The sequence below is a fragment of the Artemia franciscana genome, chromosome 1, assembly GCF_032884065.1.
Source record: "Artemia franciscana chromosome 1, ASM3288406v1, whole genome shotgun sequence".
Classification (NCBI taxonomy): Eukaryota; Metazoa; Arthropoda; class Branchiopoda; order Anostraca; family Artemiidae; genus Artemia; species Artemia franciscana.
In genome coordinates this window covers 55,536,556-55,559,067 of record NC_088863.1, presented here as the reverse complement: position 1 = coordinate 55,559,067, position 22,512 = coordinate 55,536,556, and the positions used below count along the sequence as shown (strand labels likewise).

The window sequence follows — 22,512 nt, the reverse complement described above, 5'->3', positions numbered from 1 at the left end:
AAATTTTTTCTGATGGGGGCGTAGGGGGAGAAGGTTACGTGGGAGGAACTTTCCACGAAGGAATTTTTCATGGGGAAAGTGAATTTTCCATGAAAGAGGCGCTGGATTTTCCATCATTATTTAAAAACGATCAGAAATTAAATATAAAGAAAACAAGATTTTTCAACTAAAGTAAGGAGCAACATTAAAACTAACAGAAATTATTATGTATGAAAAAGGCTGTCCCCTCCCCAACGCTCCCCTCTTTACGCTAAAGATTAACTCTTTCTCACAACTCTACTTTAAAAAAAAAAAAAAAACTTTAGCGAAAAGAGCTGGGCGTTGAAGAAGCGGCAGGTCCTTTCATATAATAATTTATGTTCGTTTTAAGTTTTAATGTTGCTCCTTACTTTCAGTTGAAAAAACTTGTCTTTTTTATTTATTAGCATTATAACACGCCAGCCTAGAAGTCCATTTACTTTCGAAAAGGAAATACATTGAATGAGCTCAGTCTTCGGAAAAAGGTAAGGTGTCGTTAATTTTAAATAGAGTCAAATCTAGGGTAAAAGGTCTGCAAAAATATGTTACCTATTCTAGGGTATAGTTATCAATAATTTCAATGGATTAAAGAAATAAAAAAAAACATAGTAGTACATAACAGATTTGTGAATTGGGGCCGCCTCCCTATGAGGTTTTTGTCGACCCGGTAGTAGGTCGACTCTACGTGTCCAAGACGGAAAATGCTATTTTCCTTGAAATTTAATTAAGTTCTTAAGTCATTTGACAAGATATAACAAATTCTCTATAATAGATTGGGAGCTTAGGCACTCAAAACTGATGCTAAAAAAGGATTGGATTTATTGGATACTTGTATACGTAAACGGATGCACTAACGGTGCCCAAATGTAGTAGGATATATAAAAAGGGAGTAGTATTCTGCCAACGGGCCTAAAAATTGCATAAAAGTACTTTATTTTCTGAACAAGTTTAGTCTACAACCGTATGTGCTTAGGTTTAGGAGACGATTCAGAACGAAAACAAAAACAACTTCAATTTAGTGGGGCATTGTCCTTCCTAAATATAGACGCCCAAAAACAGGCAATCTTAATTGAAATTGCCAAGAAATTTGAATCCGTAAGTCTTAGATATAGATCATCTAACTTAAAAAAAAAGGGATTTCATAGGACTAAAACTTTGATTAATTATAACACAGACCCCAAAAAACCAGGTCTTAAAAAAGATCCAAAACTTTTTTCCCAATTTGTTTGAAAGTTGTATGTGCAAATCTTTGCACTAATTTTGCATTCCTTTTGTGCTAATTTGCATTTCTAATGGAGGGGGCTCAAAGACGACCGTATTTTGATCTGTTTTAATCTGCTATTTAAAGTAGCTCCCTCTCAGAAAAATTCTTTTTCGAGCAATTATGGATATAACTAGGTGGAATATACGACGAATATGACCACTTTTACTGTTAGCTGTTATAACGCACCTTTATCTTACAACTTATATTATGTTATTTATTTGAATGTTTGTTTCCTTTTTTTTATGTGATTTGTATGTGAAAATTGTACGTGAGATACACATGACAGCGAGCCCCTTTTCTGGCTACAACAAAGGATAGTTGAGAAGGACATTAGCTCTCAATAATTTGTTTTTAGTTAAGTAATTTATCAGTTCAAATAATTGGAGTAATAATTAAATAGGAATTATTTTTTAAGGTGAAAAAATAAATCTTCGTAATACACAATTTGCCCACTAGCGCTGCAAGTCCAGCAATCATAGCAAGCATTAAGTTGCCATGTGTGGCCAAAGTCCAGGGTTGGTGAACCCACTGACAAATCTTGGGTTCAACTCCCGGCCAAAAACAATTTTTTCAAAATACTCCCAAAGGTATTCTTATCGATGGTCCCGCAAGATCAAGAAAGACATTAGTTCGAACGAGAATTAATAGTTCTAGTGCTCTTTTTATATGACCACAAATTTTGTGCTGCAACAAAGGGGCATTTTCTGGCATAAACTACGATTTTGTCTCAAGTAGGTTAAAGTTGCTATCGATCAGAAATTCTGAGATACCCAATCGATATAAACGTATTAAAAACCATATATTGACCTCCCCAGTTGCAGAGGAAGCAGTTCTGCACGGTGGTGCACTCGTTCCAGAAAGGTAACGTAGTACATATTATATAAATGGTTAATATAGACATTTATCTTAATGCTTGATTTAACTAAGACGATTTACTTGATTTTTCATGCAATTATGTTTAGATTTGTTTAGTTGTGCATTAGCTATTATGAAGGAGGGGACGGTAGGTCATTGAGGAGGTGGGGGTGGGTGCACGATGTCTAAAAGAACGCATTTTATAAATGGTTAATATAGACATTTATCTTAATGCTTGATTTAACTAAGACGATTTACTTGATTTTTCATGCAATTATGTTTAGATTTGTTTAGTTGTGCATTAGCTATTATGAAGGAGGGGACGGTAGGTCATTGAGGAGGTGGGGGTGGGTGCACGATGTCTAAAAGAACGCATTTCAATACCCAAAAATTGTTTAACTCCCCATATGCCTTTGGCTAAAATTAAAAAGGGGAGGGGTGTGGTGTGGGGGGTAGGAATTAATCGCTCATCTCCCTTCATTTAGAGAAAGCCTAAATAAGGGTGCTAAGGGGGTGATACCTCCCTTCTTATTGCAGAAAAATGTTTCTGATATTTGTTTTAAAGCTACGGTTGATTATACTGATTTTCGTTCATTGCTCCTCTTGGTATGGGGGGGGGGATCTGGCAAGTGCTATCAGGAGCTAGGTTTACAAATATTCTTACATACAATTTAAAAGCCACTAGGTTACATCATACTCAGGCTAGGTCTGTGCATGATTTAGAAAACGATCAGAGTTCAAAGAAAAAAAATTTTTTTTATCTGAAAGTAAGGAGAAAACGAACAGAAACTATTCTGTATATGAGCGAGGCTACCTCTCAATTCTTTAAGCTAAAGTTTGACTTTTTGTCCCAATTCTTAAAAAAAAAAACTGCTGAAACACAAAGAATCTTTTTCAATGTTCTAAAAACTTTAGCGTAAAGAAGGGGGTTCGGGAAAAGGCAGCCCTGTTTTGTATGATAAATTGTTTGTTTTCTAGGGTCTGGTGCTATTATTTTAGCCCATATGGATGGAGCGGACGTTGACGGAAGCGTCCATATATTGGTAAACAGGATTCAAGAAATGTCAGTTGGATATGAAGGAAGATTAGAGCTTAATTTAATTGGAGGCTTTGCTGATCCAAGGGCACATTCGGAAAGATTATCAATATCTATACTACGTAAGTTCTATCAAACTACAAATTCCAAAAAGGCCTTTATATGTACCATATTTTGGGTATTGTTCCTTCTGTATCGATTAGGTGACGTCAAAACCCTCTTAGTTTATATGTTAATCCTTGTCCTAAGTCTTCGTGAGATCTTGAAGTTTATCAGGTCAAAAGTACCTCATAATGTTTCTTTGTTAACATTTAAACGTTATATTCAAAAAATTCTTTATAAACTGAATTAGAAAAAAACATTTGAGGTAACGAACGGTAAGTAAGCAGCTAATTGTGGTAATAGTAATCGAAACTCTAAGAAAAAGGAATTTTTGATACCTACTTACTCATTCACTAGGTTTATTGAAAAAAAAAAAATACGAAAATAATCAGTACAACAAATCTCTTAATCCTCCTTAAGCTTTTGCTTGCTTTAAGTAACTCCTTGAAAACAAGAATAAAATTTAAAAATGAGAGGAAAAGAAAAAAAAAGAAAGAAAAAAATTCTGCACATGCAAGGCTCCTGGTTGCAACAGCTATTCCTAACGGCGACTCATTCCACCCACCAAAACAGCCAAAACAAATGTATGTGATATAAATTTTGAGATGACCATTTTTTCCCGTAGAAACTTCGAAAACAGCTCATTCGACTGGAAATTGAAAGGGCTAGTGCCCTTTTTGATAGTCGAATGTGATTGGAGAGTGAACACAAAACAGATATTTTTGTTTAAAAAAAAACACAAGACAAGTTTGTTCTAAAATAAGATTAATAACTGATAATTATATATTATAGCTTTTAAGCTATAATATTACGAATTTTTTTTTGATTTGCTATATTACTGAAATTTTGAGATGAAATTGTTCAAAAGTCTAGTGCCCTTTTTAAGAGTCAAAAGTGAAAGGAGGACAGCGAACCTTTCCCCACAATATTATCATTCCCCATAACACATCCAATCAAAATTTTAAGAGAACTGTTTGTTCAACAATATTGAAAGGTTCACTAATTATTTCTTCGGGAATGTCAACCTCCCCACAGTCCTCAGGTTAAGGCCTGTAAGTTTGGCTATTCGTTTATTGGTTACATATTGTACATGTAATTGAGAATGGTATTCATATTTGATCTTCATTTTCCTAAAAGACGAAGGGAAAGCAGGTGCGCCTTTCAGAGAATGTTGGGGAGAGTGCTGGACTAAATCAAAACATAATATGTGTTTGCGGATTGTCAAAAGGGCGCAGCTCATGAATGACTGGATATATCAATTTGGAACTTTCAGGAAATGATAAGGGACATGATCAAAAAGGGAGTATTTGTGTGCTACCACAGCTATTAAAATTACCGTTATAGTGGAGGAAAGATGCGGATAAAAATGGTCAATCCTTGGGGAAATTGCATCAGAATTTTTTTGTACACCAAAATGTTCAGAAAAATCAGTTTAATCACACAAAAAAATCCCCCCGAATTCCCCTTGCTCAAGTATCCCAAATTCACCCTTGAAGGGGGAAAATGAGGGGGGAAATCCGACTTTTGTGTTTATGAATATTTTTTAGTTTAAATAATCGTTTCCTATCAAACCAAGTATGCCGACTCCAAATCTGAATTCAGATTTTCCTTTTTTCCGTACTCTAATGCCCATTTCCACCCTTAAAGGGCGGGGGGGGGGGGCAAAACTCGAAATTAAGAGGTTGTTGCATTATTTGGCCGTTTCCTTTGGAATCAATGACGGTGAATTCGAAAATGAAGTTAAAAACTTGATTTTACGTGGTCAAGCACCTCATCTTACCTAAATCGGCTGTGAAAGTTGACTAGTTATTTTAATCATTTGTCGGTTGATTCGCCATTTCCTATCAAGCTAGGAATGGCGCCTTAGAATATGAGTCTCGAACAGTCTAATATCAAACCAGCATTCCAGACTCCCCCTCCAGTTTGCGGTTTCCATTCCTTAGTGTCATTCTTTAGGTGATCTGATCAGTAGAGCCATCTACCATAGTACTTGCTAGATGATTGGCGTGTTCAAGGCTATATACAAGGTTTGTGCCGTTTTATTTACTTCCGCAAAGAAAAGACAAAATAATAAACTGGGATCCGCGAGCGTTGATTTGAACTATTTAGTGATATAGTGTTTAAGATTATGCTTCTGATTTTGGAAAAGAGCGGATATTCATATCTGCTTTTCAACTTCAATTGTGCAATGCTATCTACTGTGTATCATTCAAGCTGAATTTGTTCTTCTAGGTGGCGATGGGTTGAATTCCGATTGGACTGTGCCTGGATTTACTGAACAAACAAGTTGTATGAAATAATCAGTCTCTTTTTCTTGTAGAACCATCAATGAAGAGAACATGGTCTGCCCGATATGCCAAAGCAGCATCAAACCCGGTGAAAACACTGCCATATTATCCGAGAAAGGAACTGATTCCGTGAATAACGCAAGCAAAGAAAGAGGTAGTAGAATAGCTGTAACAACTGGAAATGAATTCACACCGCGTGTCGTCGTAACTTCTATGACAGACGTCAGATCGACAGAGAAAAGAACGCTCAAAGGAAACTTGAGCAGAAAGAACCGGTTGCAGCCCCACCCCCCGAGCAGATCTTTAGCTTCACGCTTTGATTTTTCGAATAACTGCCTATTCTGTGGTCAAGCAGTGAAATTATGCGAGATCACAAGTCGTGAATTCGCTGAAGCTAATGCAGTACGAAATCATAGCTTCGACTACTCGATTAGTGAAATGTGTAAGAGCAGAAACGATCAGTGGGCCATGACAGTACTTGGTCGGATAAATTCAAAGACTTCTGACCTTCATGCAGAGGATGCCGTTTATCATCAAATATGCTCAGTGAACTTCAGGACAGGAAAAGAGATTCCACAAAAATTCTGTGGTCAAGAAGAAGTGAGTGACGTGCCTCCACTAAAGAAACGGAAGGGAAGACCGTGCGATAGTGCAAGGAAAGTCACTCTTGCAGAAGCGCTTCGGTGCTATGCCAACAGTTTCATTTTCTGAAACTGACTGTGATAGTTTGGCCTACAGCTTTAGTCAAGCCAAGGATTTGCTAGTCAGTGAGTATGGCGAACAAGTGGTTGTGTCCGATTCAAATGGGAAAGAGACACTCGTAACATTTAGAGATACTGTTGACAGGATATTACGAGAATTTCACCAAGAGGAAAAAGCAGATAGTGAAAACGGAGAAAGGGATCAGTTCATCAAAATCATTGGAAAGATAATAAGAAGTGAAATCAAATCCATTACGACACGGAAGGATTCCTACGAAATTCTTAACGAGATATCGTCGGTAGAGAAGTGTTTGAACTTCGTGTGCCCATCTCTTTGTCTACTGCTTTCATCGATAGGGGTCGACACGCCTCGTCTAATATCTTCTATCGGACAGGCTGTAATGCAGGCATGCTGACCACGTGGTTTAATGTCTCCTATACAAATAGGACTGGCTTCGCAGCTGCATCACCATTTCTCGTTCCGATTTTTAATTGACACACTGCACAATCTTGGCTTCTGCTCGTCGTACTCAGAGGTAAAAGAGAAATTGAGAGACGTGCAGCAGTAAATCAAACGTTGTAGGAAGAATCCGAAGAGAAAGCACATTTTTTTTTTAGTATGTAGGAGATAACGTCGATCATGATATTGCTACTATCAACGGCCTGAATACCTTTCATGGGATGGGACTTATTGAAGTGTCTACACCTGAGTTGGCGGCAATGGAGCTTTCAGTGCCAAGAAAAGAAGTAAGTGGAGATGAGATGAAGTCAATCGGCACTCTACCGTTATACACCTACCAAAAACCCTCCAAGTCGCAACTAAGGACTTTTATTTGCTTGACAAACAGTGGTGACACTCATGGCAATGAATGTAAAGGTTAAACGCTCTGGCGCATCTCTGGCTTTTTCAAAAGCTCATACATGAGCTGGTTGGCCTTTATGTGGTCAATACACCAAAAGATACCTCATCGGGGAAACTCGAATATTCGTTTTTTGCCAATGATTAACCACAACCCAAGCGATATCTCCTGTGTTTATTCTACACATTCATGCTAACGAGCGCGCTAGTCGAGCTGGAAAAACTCTAGTCATTACCTTTGACCAACCACTTTACTGGAAGGCGAAGTGTATCGTCGACGCAGAGCCTACCACAAGTGCTTCAAGAAATGCTATTGTTGTCCTAGGTGGATTTCATACACGCATGAGTTTACTAGGAGCCATTGGCTTCCTTATGGCTGAGTCGGGAATCCTAAGTCAAGTATACGCGCCTAACACTGTGCGTAGTATGTTACAAGGCAAAGCTGTCTCTCGTACTTTGCGAGGCCATGGTCTGTTGGAGATAGCCCTTATGCAAACCTTTTATCATCAGAACTGGATATTAGAGAATTCGATGGCAATGACTTGCTACCAGAACCCCTTGAAAAGGCAAAACAGGGGTACGAGTCGCTCCTTGAACAGAATGAGGATGATAACGAAGACAATCAGGAAGAAGAATTAGCTTTAGGCTGGGCTTTAAAATCAAAATGTTCTTTTGATTAATTTACCAGAGTTCTAAACGTTCCTTTTTATAACTGATTGATCTGAAGTTTTGATCTCGATTAAAGAAGTGGTTTTTCAAGACGTTATACACCGTAACCCCTCATATTACAGGCCCCTTAGAGGTTAAATAAGGTAAATAGTTAATAAAACCTGCTTTTTGACCTCATATCTGGCAATACGGTACTTTATTTGATATAAAATGATCCTTTAGCTGCAGGAATCCGGCGAATAATGACCTGCATACTTTACCCCCCCCCCCCCCGTTCTTTGAAGGTGAAAATTGATACTGAGGTACGAAAAACTTGATTTCTGACGTCGGATTTGGATTCGTCGTGCTTGATTTGATAAAAAACGACCACTTAAACCCAAAAATACGTCCAATTAGAAATTACGATTTTCCCCCCTTCAAGGGGGGAGGGGGTTTGGGTAGTTGTGCAAGAGGGATTCGGGGGGATTTTTTTGTGTGATTAAGCTGATTTTTCTGAGTATTTTGGTGTAAAAAAAATTCTGTTGCAATTTCCCGGGGTCAAACCGTATTTTTCCTCCACTATTAGTCCCTGGTGTCGCATCATCCTCTGCAAAAACCTATGTCTCTGGACTTAGAAAAAATGGTAAAACAAAGTTAGTTGAAATAGAAAGCCAGCCCTAAAGTCTTGAGCAGCTAGTACTTTGCATAAACTCGATCAGTGAAGAAATTCAGACTACAATGGTGAACATAGAGGACAAATTAATTTGACAGAACGACAACATACCGATCTCTAAATAATCAGATTTTGGATATTCGAGCCTGGAAAATACAGAAAACAAATTTCTTGAGTTCTGTAGGTCGAAATTCCCAGGAATCAAAGCTGATGGCATCATCTCAACTTGCAGGATTAATTGAAAAACCAACACTACCCTTTTTCTGATGGTGGTTATTTTTTCTAACCCGAAGCTTGGATCAACCATTTTTAAAACAGAAAAAATTTGAAAGGCCCACAAATTTCAGTGAATGAATCATTGACTAAGAACGCACTCACTCTTTTTTCCTGTGCAAGGATAAAGTTGGGCTTAAGAAAGGCTTGGATTTTAGACGTCATCATATTTATCAAAACAGATTAAACCAATCCCTCTAAGATAGCGCCTAAAGGAGATACTGACCGTGCTGCAGCATCTTTTTCTGTGAGTCTTAACGTTAAACATGCTTAGTGTAGTTCTCGGAGTGTTTATGATTTACATTACTCTTAGTACGTTTTATTATTGGTATATTTCTGGCTACTTTTCTACCCATTACTTTATAGGTCAATTTTGGCCTTATCTTTTTATAAAATTCATCGCTAATCCTCAGTTCCATGTCGTTTTCAATGAGTTCGAACCAAAGATCAGACTTTCCTTTTATCGCATTCAGAGGGTTAGCAATTACTTTAATCGAGGCTTCTCTTTATTCTCTTTAGAGAGCTTAGTTTCACTCTCTGAGCATGTTTGGTGAGCAGAAAGTAGTCCTCTTTTCTCCCTGCTAGCCTTCTGGAACAAAAATCACAATACTGCGATTAGTCACTTTACAAGGTAGGCGCGAAAGCGGCCACTGAATCCACCAAGAAATTATACGGCATCAGAGATGTAAGAATTAAATCACTGGTGGATGCAGGGTCTCACGTGGAAGTGAGAAACAGAAATATAAGAAAGAGTGTAAAGCTTGTTCCGTTGAATATTGGTGAGCACGCAAGTAATGAGGATTTTCAGACTTTTAAGCAAACAAATTAAAACAGCGCTATCTATGAGAATAAATTTTTCTTTAAGTTAGACAGCGTTAAAAAAAACCTTAAAATTTCTACTTTCACCGAAGAATGTGACTACGAAAAAGCAGCTCCAAGCTGCTGCAAAGTCTACTTAAGCACCTTCCTTCTGTCACCCACAACTAATTTTTGGCACTTATTAAATCACTAAAGATTTTCAATATTTTAAAGTGTTTACAATATAAGTAGATGACAAAGGCCCCACAAAAAGATATGAGCCTGAGAAAATCTGCGTATTACATGAAATAGAGGGAAAACACCCACAAAAGGAAATTTATCTTGATGAAAGTTTCACCGTCAGATTCGGAATATGAGATAACTCCAATGCACAGGTTTCAGGCCGCTAAAAATGTGAAGTTTTGCATTTTTCTGTGAACGGTGATTGGGGGTGCGTGTTTATTTGTTTGTTTTATCCTCTTAGGTTAAATCCTAGAATATTGAAACAAGGATGATTCGACGGAAGTTGAAAGTTCTAGCGCCAAGGTATCAAAAAAGATTGTACAGTTGCAATATGGCCTTTTTTGCAATTTTGGCCCAAAGAGGGATTTGAACCTACAGGAAAATATATTTTGACCCTCTGAGTTCCAAAAACCATTAATGCCTTGCGTTGGTGCATTTGTTCCTAAAGATCAACTTAGTTCATATGAAATAAACGTTACTAAAAGTAATTTTTAAAAGCTTCATTTAGCTTTAAATTTGTCCATAAATGCACATCAGCTTTTAGGGGGACGGGGGGAGGTTGGCTGAGGCCTGAAACATTGCATTTGTATGGCCTTGTTTTTAACTTACAGCGATCCTTTAAATACAGAAGGAGAGATTAAGGGCGGTTTTGTAGAATTTAGTTTCAAACCTCCTTTCATTCCGAATTATACTTTTTGGACAAAGCCTGATATATGGATGCTACTGGGTCATAGCTACTCTCTTGTAACAGAAATGTTTTTAGTGTAACATAAAAAATTGTATTCATATGCTTACCTGAATGATTACTGCCAGGAAATTTACCGGAGAACAGAGGGGGGTCGCCAAGTGCTACTAGGTGTCTTATTTTCGCCAAGATTTAAATCGGAATATTCCTTATTTTTCCATGTTTTCATACTTTTTTTAATATCCTCTTGTTTCCCAAGGTGAGGGTAGGCATTGCCTTTTGTTCCCTTTGCTATAATCGACTTTTTATATTTCAGAAACCTTCCCCCCAACCTACTCCTGGGAGATGGGTATTTGAATAGGTTAACAGGTATCACTGTCATTCTTGGTGAATTGTTTTAAAAATATCATACTTGGATTTTAGAATTCGGGTATTGAAGCACGGAGTAGTTGCATATCTCACACTTATAAAAAGCTTGGATCAAAGAATTCGTAGTAAAAACCTTAGGTATCTTAAAGATCCTAATTATGACTCCTGAAAATTTAACGAAGTTCAATATAAACAACAACAAAATGTATTATTTTTGTTGATTCTAAATATGCAAAGTGTATCTGTTTTAAGATCACTCAATTCGAATAGCAAACGAAGAAGAGGTTAAAATCAGGACTGTAATCTTAATGGAAGATATTGGCTACAATAAAAGTAAACATATATTCGAACTTTAAAGCCAGTATTTTTTGTAATTTGAATTTTATTTTTGTAGAGAAGGATAGTGACACTTGCATGTCCCCAGGGGTTATAGCACCGAGCGAATATCGTAATTATTGGAAGTGGGCTCCTTTGGAGGAACATTGAAAAAATCTAGCGCGCTTTTCAAGCAATAGAAGAGAGAGTATTTATATATTGTCTTTAGTCTCAGAGACTGTACTAAGGTGTGGTAAAGCATCCGTCCTTAAACATAAAGGATAAGGATAAAGATCCTCCAGAGCCATTGCTGGCGCATAGGGCGTCGAATCGACGTTTCAGTTGCTGGAACGTATGTCCTTAAACATACATTCATTCAATTAAAATGGACCCGTAGTCATAGAGTATCAAATAGGAAAAATCCAATGGAATAGATTAACTAATAGGAAATTCTACCCATTAGAACTAACATGACCCGTTCAGTAGGACACATATTCTAGCCTACTAATAATCGCTTCGTAGTATCATAGAGCTGCCGCAAAACCCTTGGAGCTACTGTAAAACTTCAACCAATAGAAACAATTCTAAAAGAAGATGCAATAAAAAAGGGCACAGACTGCTGACCAATAGACGCAGATACGAATTGGGTAAAAACAAAAGCTATGTGATTCAAAAGCTAACAGCGACTCATATTCATTAGCGGGTAGATGCGAAGAGCTGAGACACTGAAAGAAAAAATTCCCCCTTGTGCAAACCTGCAAGGCAATTTCAGATTGCACTGGATTAGAGAAATGAAGTGGAGCAGGAGAAAGCGCTGCTTCGCCAAAACGGTGTAATAATCTGCTATGCAGAAAACAAGATAATTGAAATCACAGAATTGTAGATATATATGTCATATATATTAGAAGCACCGCTTAGAAAACAATAAATAGATAATAGTAATAAAACCCTTGATATTTTATGAGCATAACAATTTTTACTTTATTGCATCTTGAAATAATAAAGAATGTAAATTTTTTATTTAAATTCTTTATTTTCAAGCAGTTTTTATCATTTAAGAGTTAAATTCTGTTATATTCGTTAATTGGTTGGAAAATATGCAGTTATGACTTCGCACAAAGTACTTAGTACATAGTAGACCAGTAGGGTACATAGGCACTGACCTATACCTTTTTATTATTTTTGTAGTTTATTTTTTAACTTCCAAGAACTATTAAGGGCATTTTAAAATGATATTAGCTTTTTTTTATATGTTTTTACAATTTTTTTTCAGTTGTTTTCATTTGTAACTCCAAGATCTGTTTTTAATGCCATTTTCTAAATCACATAAATAGCTATTTCCTCTTTGTGACCTAATGTCCTTTTTTACTTGTAATTTTTTTAAGGGGGTGTGACTGTTTTTTTCACAGCAGAAAGTCTGGCTAAAGATGTATGTTATTTGTTTCTGTTTACTCAAGATATATGACAAATATGAAAAATAAGTATATGCGTTTTTTCGTCTTCCTCTAGTTTTTGTCTTCTGCTGAATTGTTTGGATACTTATAATGATATACTGATATACTTTTATAAATATGCTGTATTGGTATTGCTTATTTTCTAATTAAAGACGAGTAAATTAGGATTTCACAGGATTCCCCCCCCCCAAAATGCCAATGATTGATTTTATGTTACATTTGTATTTGGTTTCTCCCAAAACTCCAACATTAATTTCTATTCTAGATGCTTTCCACCGACAAATGACGGACATAGACCTTGTGTTGGCATGCATTGGAGACTTAAACACGACATACCGAGGTGGAATAGCATGGCCATTTATTTATGGCGTTGGTAAGTTATTAGGCTAAATTAATCGTTATTAGTGGGAAAAATGCCAAACAAATTAGCTGAAAATTGCCAGACCTTTTGTTCCCTTGTTATCATGTTCTTGTTTTTTTTTTTTTTTTTTTTTTTTTTTAAATCTAACTATTATTGTTATTATTGTGATTATTGATTATTTGAAAACCAGTAACGTAAAAATATGAAGATAGGACATAAACAAAAGAAAAAAGAAAGAAAATCCCTACAAAGGCAAGAACAAACACTTAGAAAACACAGCAAGTACTTCAGTAAGTTATTGTGTCAATTTCGAAGACCAAGGAGGCTTCAGCTTCGATGCACAAGTGTTATATACAGACACTTATTATCTACAGAGATAACAAGTTCAGCTAAGTAATAGGTCTATGGTGCAAAAGTAGAAGATATTTTACAAAATGAAAAAAAAAATGAGCGGATTTCTAACATATCAGTAGTATCCCCTTTATGGATTTAACTGGGCAGGTAGGGTGTAAACTACTAGAGCTACTAGTCCTTCAAGAAATTATTACGCACACCTGGGTCTGACGTAATACTATAGTGCACGTGTATAGTACACCTACGTAATAAGGTTTGGTTGATACTTCATGGGGATTGTTGTGTAAGAGATGCAGGTGCATGTTACGTAATGTGACATTGTTTGCTTACGTTGAGGATGATGTAATCTTGGATGACTTGAAGAATTCATTGGGAGTGACGCAATCTCGTACAATATGCTAGACTTGGTGTCCGTGGGGAACCCCCACCTGTAACTGAGCACGGCGCAAACGTGGGCTCTACGTACTAGCAGTACACACGTGGGTGTTACGTAATGGCAGTGCATACGCGGGTTTCACCTAATGATGGAACAGACATGAGATGTCACGTTGTGACAGCACACAAGTGGGGTATTACCAAATGACGGTGCACATTTGGGATGTGACCCAATTTTACACTTGGGTGTTACGTAATGGTGGGGGGCACACGTGGCTGTTACATAATGACGGTGCACGCGTGAGATGTTTCATAATTACATCACAAACATAGGATATAAAGTAATGACATCATAAACATGGAATGTTACGTAGTGACGGTACACACATCGGTGTTACATGATACTTAAATCGATTTTTCTTCTGGATTTCTTTTTCCTTTCAATGGGTTTTTTCACGAAACTTTTATATTCTAATAACTTTAGTCCCCATTAGGTTTTCAACGGGCCATTTCCATTCAATGGAACTGTACCCTAGACAGCTGGATCACCAATATATTTCTAATAATATGAATCATGAAATAGATTCAACAAAATAGTAAATTCCACACGCGGAGAATTCCCATGTCCTGCTTGCTAGAATGATTAAGCTATTAACTACGTGTGTCCTATGACTTTAATAATTGAGATAATGAGGTGGAAATCCCTTACCAGAGTTTGGTAATGCTCTGAGGGGATTAAAAATCCTGACAAAGTGATTCTTCACTTCTTAGCGATGTGATCCTAGCGATTTGGGGGGTCCTTCTCAGATAATTTTTAGAGATCCTTTCTTAGTGAATGATATAAACTTGTTCAAAACATAGGGAAATACTTCTTCTTAGAGAATGTCTAAAGTTGTTTTCTTAGAGAATGATGAAAGTTGGCTCAAAATTTATGAAAATGGGGGCACAAGACATGTGACTTAATTTTATATTTTGTTCGCTTTTTCTTGGTATTATTTTCTCTCAATTCCCAGACAGCGACACTCAATGGCTGACAAACGATACCTTTTAGCACACATTATTTAGAGTAATTTATTCTTCACAGTACTTCACATACAAAACCAAAACACATCTTTTACAAAATGCTGCCCCACCAAGAAAAACTTTACCGCTTTGTATATGTACGGTAATAACAAGTAAAAATATATATTCCATTAAAAATCACAACATAACGATAATCAACTCAAACTTCAAATCAATCACTATTATTTCAAAAAACACATTATTTAAACCCCCCTCCCTGCCAACAAAACAAACACAAAACAGTTCCTAAAAATCGCCCCATACCACACTCCACAGACCTCTTCTTAGCCCCCCCCCCCATAAAAATAATAATAATGATAATTACTTCCTAACAAATGATCTTTTATTTTTTTTTTCTTTAATAAAAGTAGGTATTGAGGCATCCTAATAATCACTGGCAAATTATTCTAAATAAGCGGGCCCATGTATCTTACCATAAATGCTGACCTAACTGTACCTGTTGACTCAATTGCTACATCATCACCATTTCTGGTTTCATAATCATGCACTTGGCTATTCAAACAATAAAACTTCTTAAAAATTGCAGGAACTAGATGATTCATACACTGATAAACAAATATAGAAGCTTGAAAACCTCTAATTTGTCTAACATTTAACAGGTTCAGTGATTTATAACCAGCACTAGTTTCATAGACCTCTTAACATATTTACCAATAATCCTAATCGCTTTATTCTGAAGAACCTGCACTAGTAAAAAAAATGCTACTCCAGACAAAGCAAACATAAGCTATATACGGGTAAATTAATGAATAATAAAGTGTAAGAAGAATTTTCTGTGGTAGGAAATGTTTAAAACGTCGAAGTATGCCTACACCACGGGCTGTAGTTCATTATGAAAGCCTGAACAGGCTTTCCATACAGTGTAGCCAAACCATTTAAATCAACAAGGCAACCCACTCTACTTTAAGTCATCAAAAATATCTTATTCACATTAACACATAGAAAATTTATATTCATGAGCACTTCGACTCCTTCCAGTACACGATTTGCTTTACTTACCAACTCATCGATAGACTTTCCAAATAAATTCAAAGCAGTGTCATCAGCAAACGATATCCTTCAGGTAATACACATGGAATCAACATACACTAAATATAACAATGGACCAGGCACCGACCCTTGAGGTACTCCGCACCTAACCAAAAACGGTGAAGACATAACATTGTTAATTACAACTCTAAGCGATCTTCCTGTTAGGTAGCTTTTAAATCATTTTAATCAATTTCCACAAATCCTAAGTGATTCCAACCTTTTGATCAACAATTTAAAATCCACAGTTTCAAATGCTTTACGGACATCAATAAAAATAGACTTTGGTATATCCTCTCAAATATGAAATTTTTTTGGGTATTTTACTAAAAAAATATTTGTTTACACTAGAATAATCAACGCACAACAATTTCAATGAGCGAAATCAGTTTCACGAGGAGGGTAAAGTTTGTCAGCCATTGAGTGTCAGAGGCTTAAATTGCCATGGTACATATCAATCTAGCAATGAAATGCCAGTATCCGCTGTTCAAATAAAAACAATGCTAATTGTTTAGTTTAAATATATATTTTGAGGGTAAAAGCTAGAAAAAATCCTTAGGTGTGATTATATGCACCAGAAGGGTGTTACCGAGGGCTGGTACATTGTGCTGAGTTGGCCTCAATTGCTAGGAGTCATCAGAAGGAACGCTAATGGGTATTTTTGTTTTTATTAAGTTTAAACGATTGATTCTTGTGTAAACAAATATTTTTTTTAGTAAAATACCCAAAAAATATCAGATTTGCGAGAGGATATAACAATGTCTATTTTTATTGATGTCCGTAAAGCGTTTGAAACTCGTGGATTTTAAATTGTCGTTTGTCAGCCACTCAATGGCTGACAAACGACACCCTCAAGCATGCATTATCCTACATAAGACATTTTTCGGGCATTTCCCTACAAAAATATTCGTTTGCACTAGAATTGATCGTTTACACTTAAAAAAAACATCCCCTTTAGCCTTTCTTCTGAGGATTCCTAGCAATTGAGGCCAGCATGGCGCAATGTACCAGCCCCCGATGACACCCTTCTGGAGCATATTGTCACATCTAGGGGTTTTTTCAAGCTTTCACACTGAGAATGAATTTATAGATTAAAAATGACAATTGCTTTTATTTTAACAGTGCAACCTTACCATATCGTTGCTAGATTGCGATGTTCCATGACAGTTCCAAGGCTGTGACACTCAATGGCTGACAAACGACACCCTCTAGCAGGTATCATCACGCATATGACGTTTTTTGATCATTTTTATACAAAAATATTTGTTTACGCTAGAATCGATCGTTTAAACTTAATGAAAAAATAGCGCTTCTCCTGATGACTCCTAGCAATTGAAGCCAGCATGGCACAATGTACCAGCTCCTAATGATGCCCTTCTGGAAAATTTTATCACACTTGAGGGTTTTTTCAACATTTTGCCCTCAAAATAAATTTAGAAACTAAGATATTACTATTGTTTTTTATTTGAACAGCGGAAACTTGTAATTTCGTTGCTAGATTGCGATGTTCCATCACAATTCCAAGTCTGTGACACTCAATGCCTGTCAAAGAACACCCTCTAGCAAGCAAAAATATGACATTTTCCAAGTATTTTCATGCGAAAATGTTCGTTCAAATAAGAAGCAATCGTTTAAACTCCCAATTAATGTCTCTTCTGATGACACCTAGCATTTGGGGCCAGCCTGGCACAATTTAACAGCCTCCAATAACACCCTTCTGGCGCATATTATCTCACGTAAGGCTTTTTTCAATATTTTTTCCTTAAAAATAAATTTATAAACTAAAATATGACCATTGCTATTATTTGAAAGTGGACACTTGCCATTATATTGCCAGATTGCTATGTTCCATGACAATTCCTAACCCAAGATACTCAATGGCTGATAAACGACATCTTCTAGCAAGCATTATCACATAGATGATATTTTTGGGGCATTTTCGAGCATTTTCCTGCAAAAATGTTCGTTTACACAAGAATCTATCGTTTGAACTTAAAGGAAAAATCCCCATTAGCGTTTCTTCTGATGAAGCCTAGAATCTGAGGCCAGTGTGGTACAATGCACCACTCCCGATGGCACCCTACTGGTGCAAATTATCACACCTAAACTATTCCAATATTTTCATGAAGAGGTAAATCTACATACAACAAGTTTCACGAATGGAAATCAGCCCATAACAATTTCCGTGAGCAAAATCAGTTTCACGAGGCGAAAAAAAAATCAAGGTTCAACTTTACGAAAAGAAAAATCAACATGCAGGCTTCACAAAAAAATGTCAGCACGCGGCAAGTTCTACGAACAAACAAGATCGGTTTCAGGAGGAGAAAATCCATGTACGAGTTCGTCGAAAAAAAGATCCGCATCCAACAAATTTCAGAAACAAAATCAGAACTAAACAAGTTCCATGAAAAAAAATCAGCACACGACCAGTTCCTTAAACGAAATCAGTTTCACGATGAAAAAAATCAATATACAAGTTTCACAAAGAGGAAAATCACCATGCAACAAGTGTCATGATTGAAAATCAATACGCAGCCAGTTCCATGAACAAAATACGTTTCACTAGGAGAAACATCAGTGTACAAGTCAACAAAAGAATAATCAAAATACAACAAGCTTCACGATCAAAAATCAACACGCAACAAGCTCCACGACCAGCAATCAGCAGGCAACAGGTTCCATGAACAAAATTAGTTTCGCGAGGAGAAAAAAAAATCAACATTCAACAAGTGTCACAAACAAAAATCAACATGAACCAAGTTTCACGAACAAATATAAGCACACAACAAGCTCCATGAACAAAAATCAGAACGCAATAAGTTCCATGAACAAAATCGGTTTCACGAGGAGAAAACTCAATGTACAAGTTTCATAAAGAAAAAAAAGTCAATAAGTAAGAAATTTTGCGAACAAAAATCACAGCGCAACAAGCTCCATGAAGAAAAATTAACACGGAACAACATTTTTTGTTTTTATAACGTATTTCATATTCAATTTTTCTCTTTGTGAACTTCTATATTGATTTTTCTCCTCTTAAAACTGTTTCTATTTATGGAACATGTTGTGTGTTAATTTTTTTCATGGAACTTGCTGCTTGCTAATTTTTGTTCACAAAACTTCTTTTGATTTTTTTTCTTCGTGAAACTTGTACGTTGAGTTTTCTCCTCGTGAAACCAATATTGTTCATGAAACTTTTTGCGTCCTAATTTTTGCTGGTGGAACTTGTTGTGGGCTAATTTTTATTCGTGAAACTTGTTGTGTGTTGATTTTGCTCATTAAACTTGTTGAATTGTTGATTTTCTCCTTGTTAAAGTGATTTTGTTCATCAAACTTCTTGTGTGCTATTTATTGTACTTGGAACTTATTGCGTGTGGATTTTTTTTTGTGAAACTCATTACATGCTCATTTTTCTCTTGGCAAAAACTTTACATTGATTTTTCTCTTCATGAAACTCTTTCTGTCCATGGAACTTGTTGCTTGCTGATTTTTGTTTACGAAACTTCTTTCTTTTTAATTTTTTCTTCGTGAAACTTGTACATTGAGTTTTCTCCTCGTGAAACCGATTATGTTCATGAAACGTTGTGTGCTGAATTTTGTTCGTGGAACTTGTTGCGTGCTAATTCTTGTTCGTCAAACTTGTTGCATGTTGATTTGTGTTCATGACAATAGTTGAATTGCTGATTTTTCCTCTCGTGAAACTGATTTTGTTCATGGAACTTCTTGCATGTTAATTATTTTACTTGGAAATTATTGCGTGTTAATTTTTTTGTGAAACTCATTACATGCTCATTTTTCTCTTGGTAAAACCTTTACATTGTTTTTTTTTTCATGAAACTCTTTCTGTTCTTGGAAGAGAAAAATCAATGCACAGGTTTCATAAAGAAAAAAATGAACATGCAATATATTTTCATGAAACATCTTAATCTAGCAATGAAATGGCAAATTTCCGCTATTAAAATAAAAAAATGGTCATTTTTTAGTTTATAAACTTATTTTGAGGGTAGAATCTTAAAAAGCCCTTGGTGTAATAATGTGCGCCAGAAGGTTATCATTGGGGGCTGATACATCGTGCCACGCTGGCCTCAATGTTAGAAGTCATCAGAAAAAACGCTAATAAGGTTTTTTTTTTAAACGAATATTTTTGCCCTATGTGTGATAATGCATGCTAGTGGGTATCGGTTTTCAGCCGTTGAATGTCGTGAGCTGGGAATTGAGAGAAAATAATACCAGAAAAAATTTATCAACATATAGAATTAAGTTACTTGTCTCGTGTCCCCATTTTCCTAGATATAGACTGTTGGTTCAGCTGTCTAGGGCGCAGTTCCATTGGTTGGAAATGACCCTTTCGAATCCTAATGGGGACAAAAATCATTAGAGTATAAAGGTTCCCTGAAAAGCTGCCTTGAAAGAAAAAGAAATCCCGAAGAAAAAATCTCTTAAAACATTATGTAATACCGATGTGTGTAATGTCAATACGTAAAATATCACGTGTTCGCTATTATTACATAACAGCTAAGTGCTCTCCTCGTCATTACATGATACCCCACGTGTGGTGCCATTACGTGGCATCCACATATGCATCGCCATTACGTAACACTCGTGGGTGCAGAGCCATTATGTGACGCTCACGTGTGCGCCCTGCTCAGCTGCAAGTGGAGGCTCCCCACCCAAGTCTAGCCTGTCATGTGAGATTCCGTCACCCCCAATAAACCTATCAATTCACGCAACATTACGTCATCCAGAAGGTAGGCAAACAATCTCTTATTACGTAACATGCACCTGCATCTCGTAGAAAAAATTCCCAATGACTCTCCCTGTTTTGCTAGAAAGACCCAAAATACGCAACATTTTTCATTATTCAGAAAGAATGTTACGCCTGCGTAAGAAAATTCGATTCTTTCTGTAGAACTAACGCAATCGCTTGGGGATGTTCACTAAAGAAAAAAAACTCAACTGGAAAGCACGCAGCCCCATGTCCATGGAAAGTCAAAAATGTAAAATCACTGTTTGGGAAAGTTAACTGGCAAAAATCAATGGCCAGTTCACTAAAGCTGTTGACTTAATATTTAAACGATGAAATTGTGTGAGCTACAAAAGAGGAAACAAACTTACCTTTTTTTGTGTATTTTTTCAGGTGTTTATATTAAAACTGGCGAGATTTTCCCTGCAATTTTTCCAGACAAAGGGCCAGACATGTCTCTTCGCACAGCTAGAATATTCACCAACGGTCAACAGCAATTAATGGACATATATGACTGTGGACTTGGTCTCATGAGACTCGGTCCATTTACATATCCCCCTCTCAGAGGCGTAGATTTATGGTTACAACAATCGGATGATCTAATTGTTTCTCATTTATCCCCGTCCCCAGAAGTAGAACCGCCAAATTTTTCACAAAAAATTCGTGCTGCATTGAACTTTATTAGAAAGCACCAGTTTCCAGCAATAACCGTGTTTCCAGATGGCCGACCAAAATTTTATAGGAAAATTGAAAACGGCGGAATGTGGATCGAAATTCAGTACTAAAGATATACAGTGATTACTTATCAGCTAATCTCTAAGGATTTAGTGATTCAGATTTAATGTCAATTAAGAAACTAAGTACTTTGGTGATTGTAATTGTTAATTTCAATCCGCTGCTTTTAAATTAAGATACGGACTTTTTAACGGTTGTTTTGTTATTGTATATTTTGCTGTTTTGCGTGATGTTGACAAAGTGATATTCGTTTCCCAGTTATGTTTTTTATTTGGGTTTGTTGATATAATAAATTTTAATATTATTAAAGTAAACACATTTTCTTTCAAGTCTCTAAGGTTGATCTCACACACTTGCTTTGCTAGACATCAATATCTAGGTAAAACTCATTTTTGAATAATCATTTTTGAATACCTGTTTCTTAAGCCCTTCTAACAGACTCAGAGGGATTTGGTCGCGACATTATTGTCTAGTTTGGTAGACATAACAACGGAGCTTAAAGAAAGAAGTTTTACATTGTTGTGTAGACCTGGTGCACGTTGACTAACACATAAGTTTTTAAGTTCATCCCCTGTCATTTCAATTTTAAATGGAAGGAAAAAGAAAAATGAAATAAAAATGGATCCTTGAATGAAACGCTATCAAGTCTGCAATTGAAGTATTTTTAAATGATAGACATTAGGGCCAATTTAACAAAGTATCCTTGAATCTTATTTCTATTATCAATTACTCAATGTGGTTGAATGTCATTCACGATGGGACATGGACCACAAACCTTGCCATGAAAGATTTCATACTAGACTAACCCTGCTTGATGAATAAAATAAATGCTTAGAACTTCGAAATAAAGATTAAAATAGTAGTATTTCAATAAGGTTGTAAGTTTAGAAAGATCTATACTCACATTTTTACCAAAAGAAATACACCTATGTACATCTCCTATGGAACTATGGTAAATTCTTTTTAGGCTAGCAGTTTTTGCTGTATGTTGCTATTTTTCAATTATTAAACTAACTATTCGGTTAAAAACAAACAAATCAATTTGAGGAAGGAGAAGACATAATTTCGAGAAAATTAATTAAACAAAAATAAGAATAGAAAGAATGACAAAACGTGCAGGCTACACAACTTTCATTACTAGTTAATGTGCCAGAGATAGATTTAATGCAAAAAATGTTTAAAAACGGTTTTTCTTCAACGTACACTGCATTTTGCTCATTTCATTTAAATTCTAAACTTCATTCAAAAGTTCT

General features: G+C 36.2%; 1 protein-coding gene across 3 annotated transcripts in view; it reads left to right on the top strand.

The window, feature by feature from the left end:
- The window catches only part of LOC136031496 (protein N-terminal asparagine amidohydrolase-like), a 60,167-nt gene extending 38,594 nt beyond the window's left edge, over positions 1–21,573 (top strand). For 2 of the 3 annotated variants that reach the window (XM_065711154.1, XM_065711162.1), the window contains exons 4-6: positions 3,116–3,295; positions 12,847–12,954; positions 20,918–21,573. In XM_065711154.1, coding sequence (XP_065567226.1) covers positions 3,116–3,295; positions 12,847–12,954; positions 20,918–21,309 — 680 coding nt within the window. In that variant the 3' untranslated portion in view covers positions 21,310–21,573. The remainder of the gene's footprint in view (positions 1–3,115; positions 3,296–12,846; positions 12,955–20,917) is intronic. The other variant, XM_065711172.1, reaches the window with a different exon arrangement.
- The last annotated feature ends 939 nt before the right edge of the window (positions 21,574–22,512 follow it).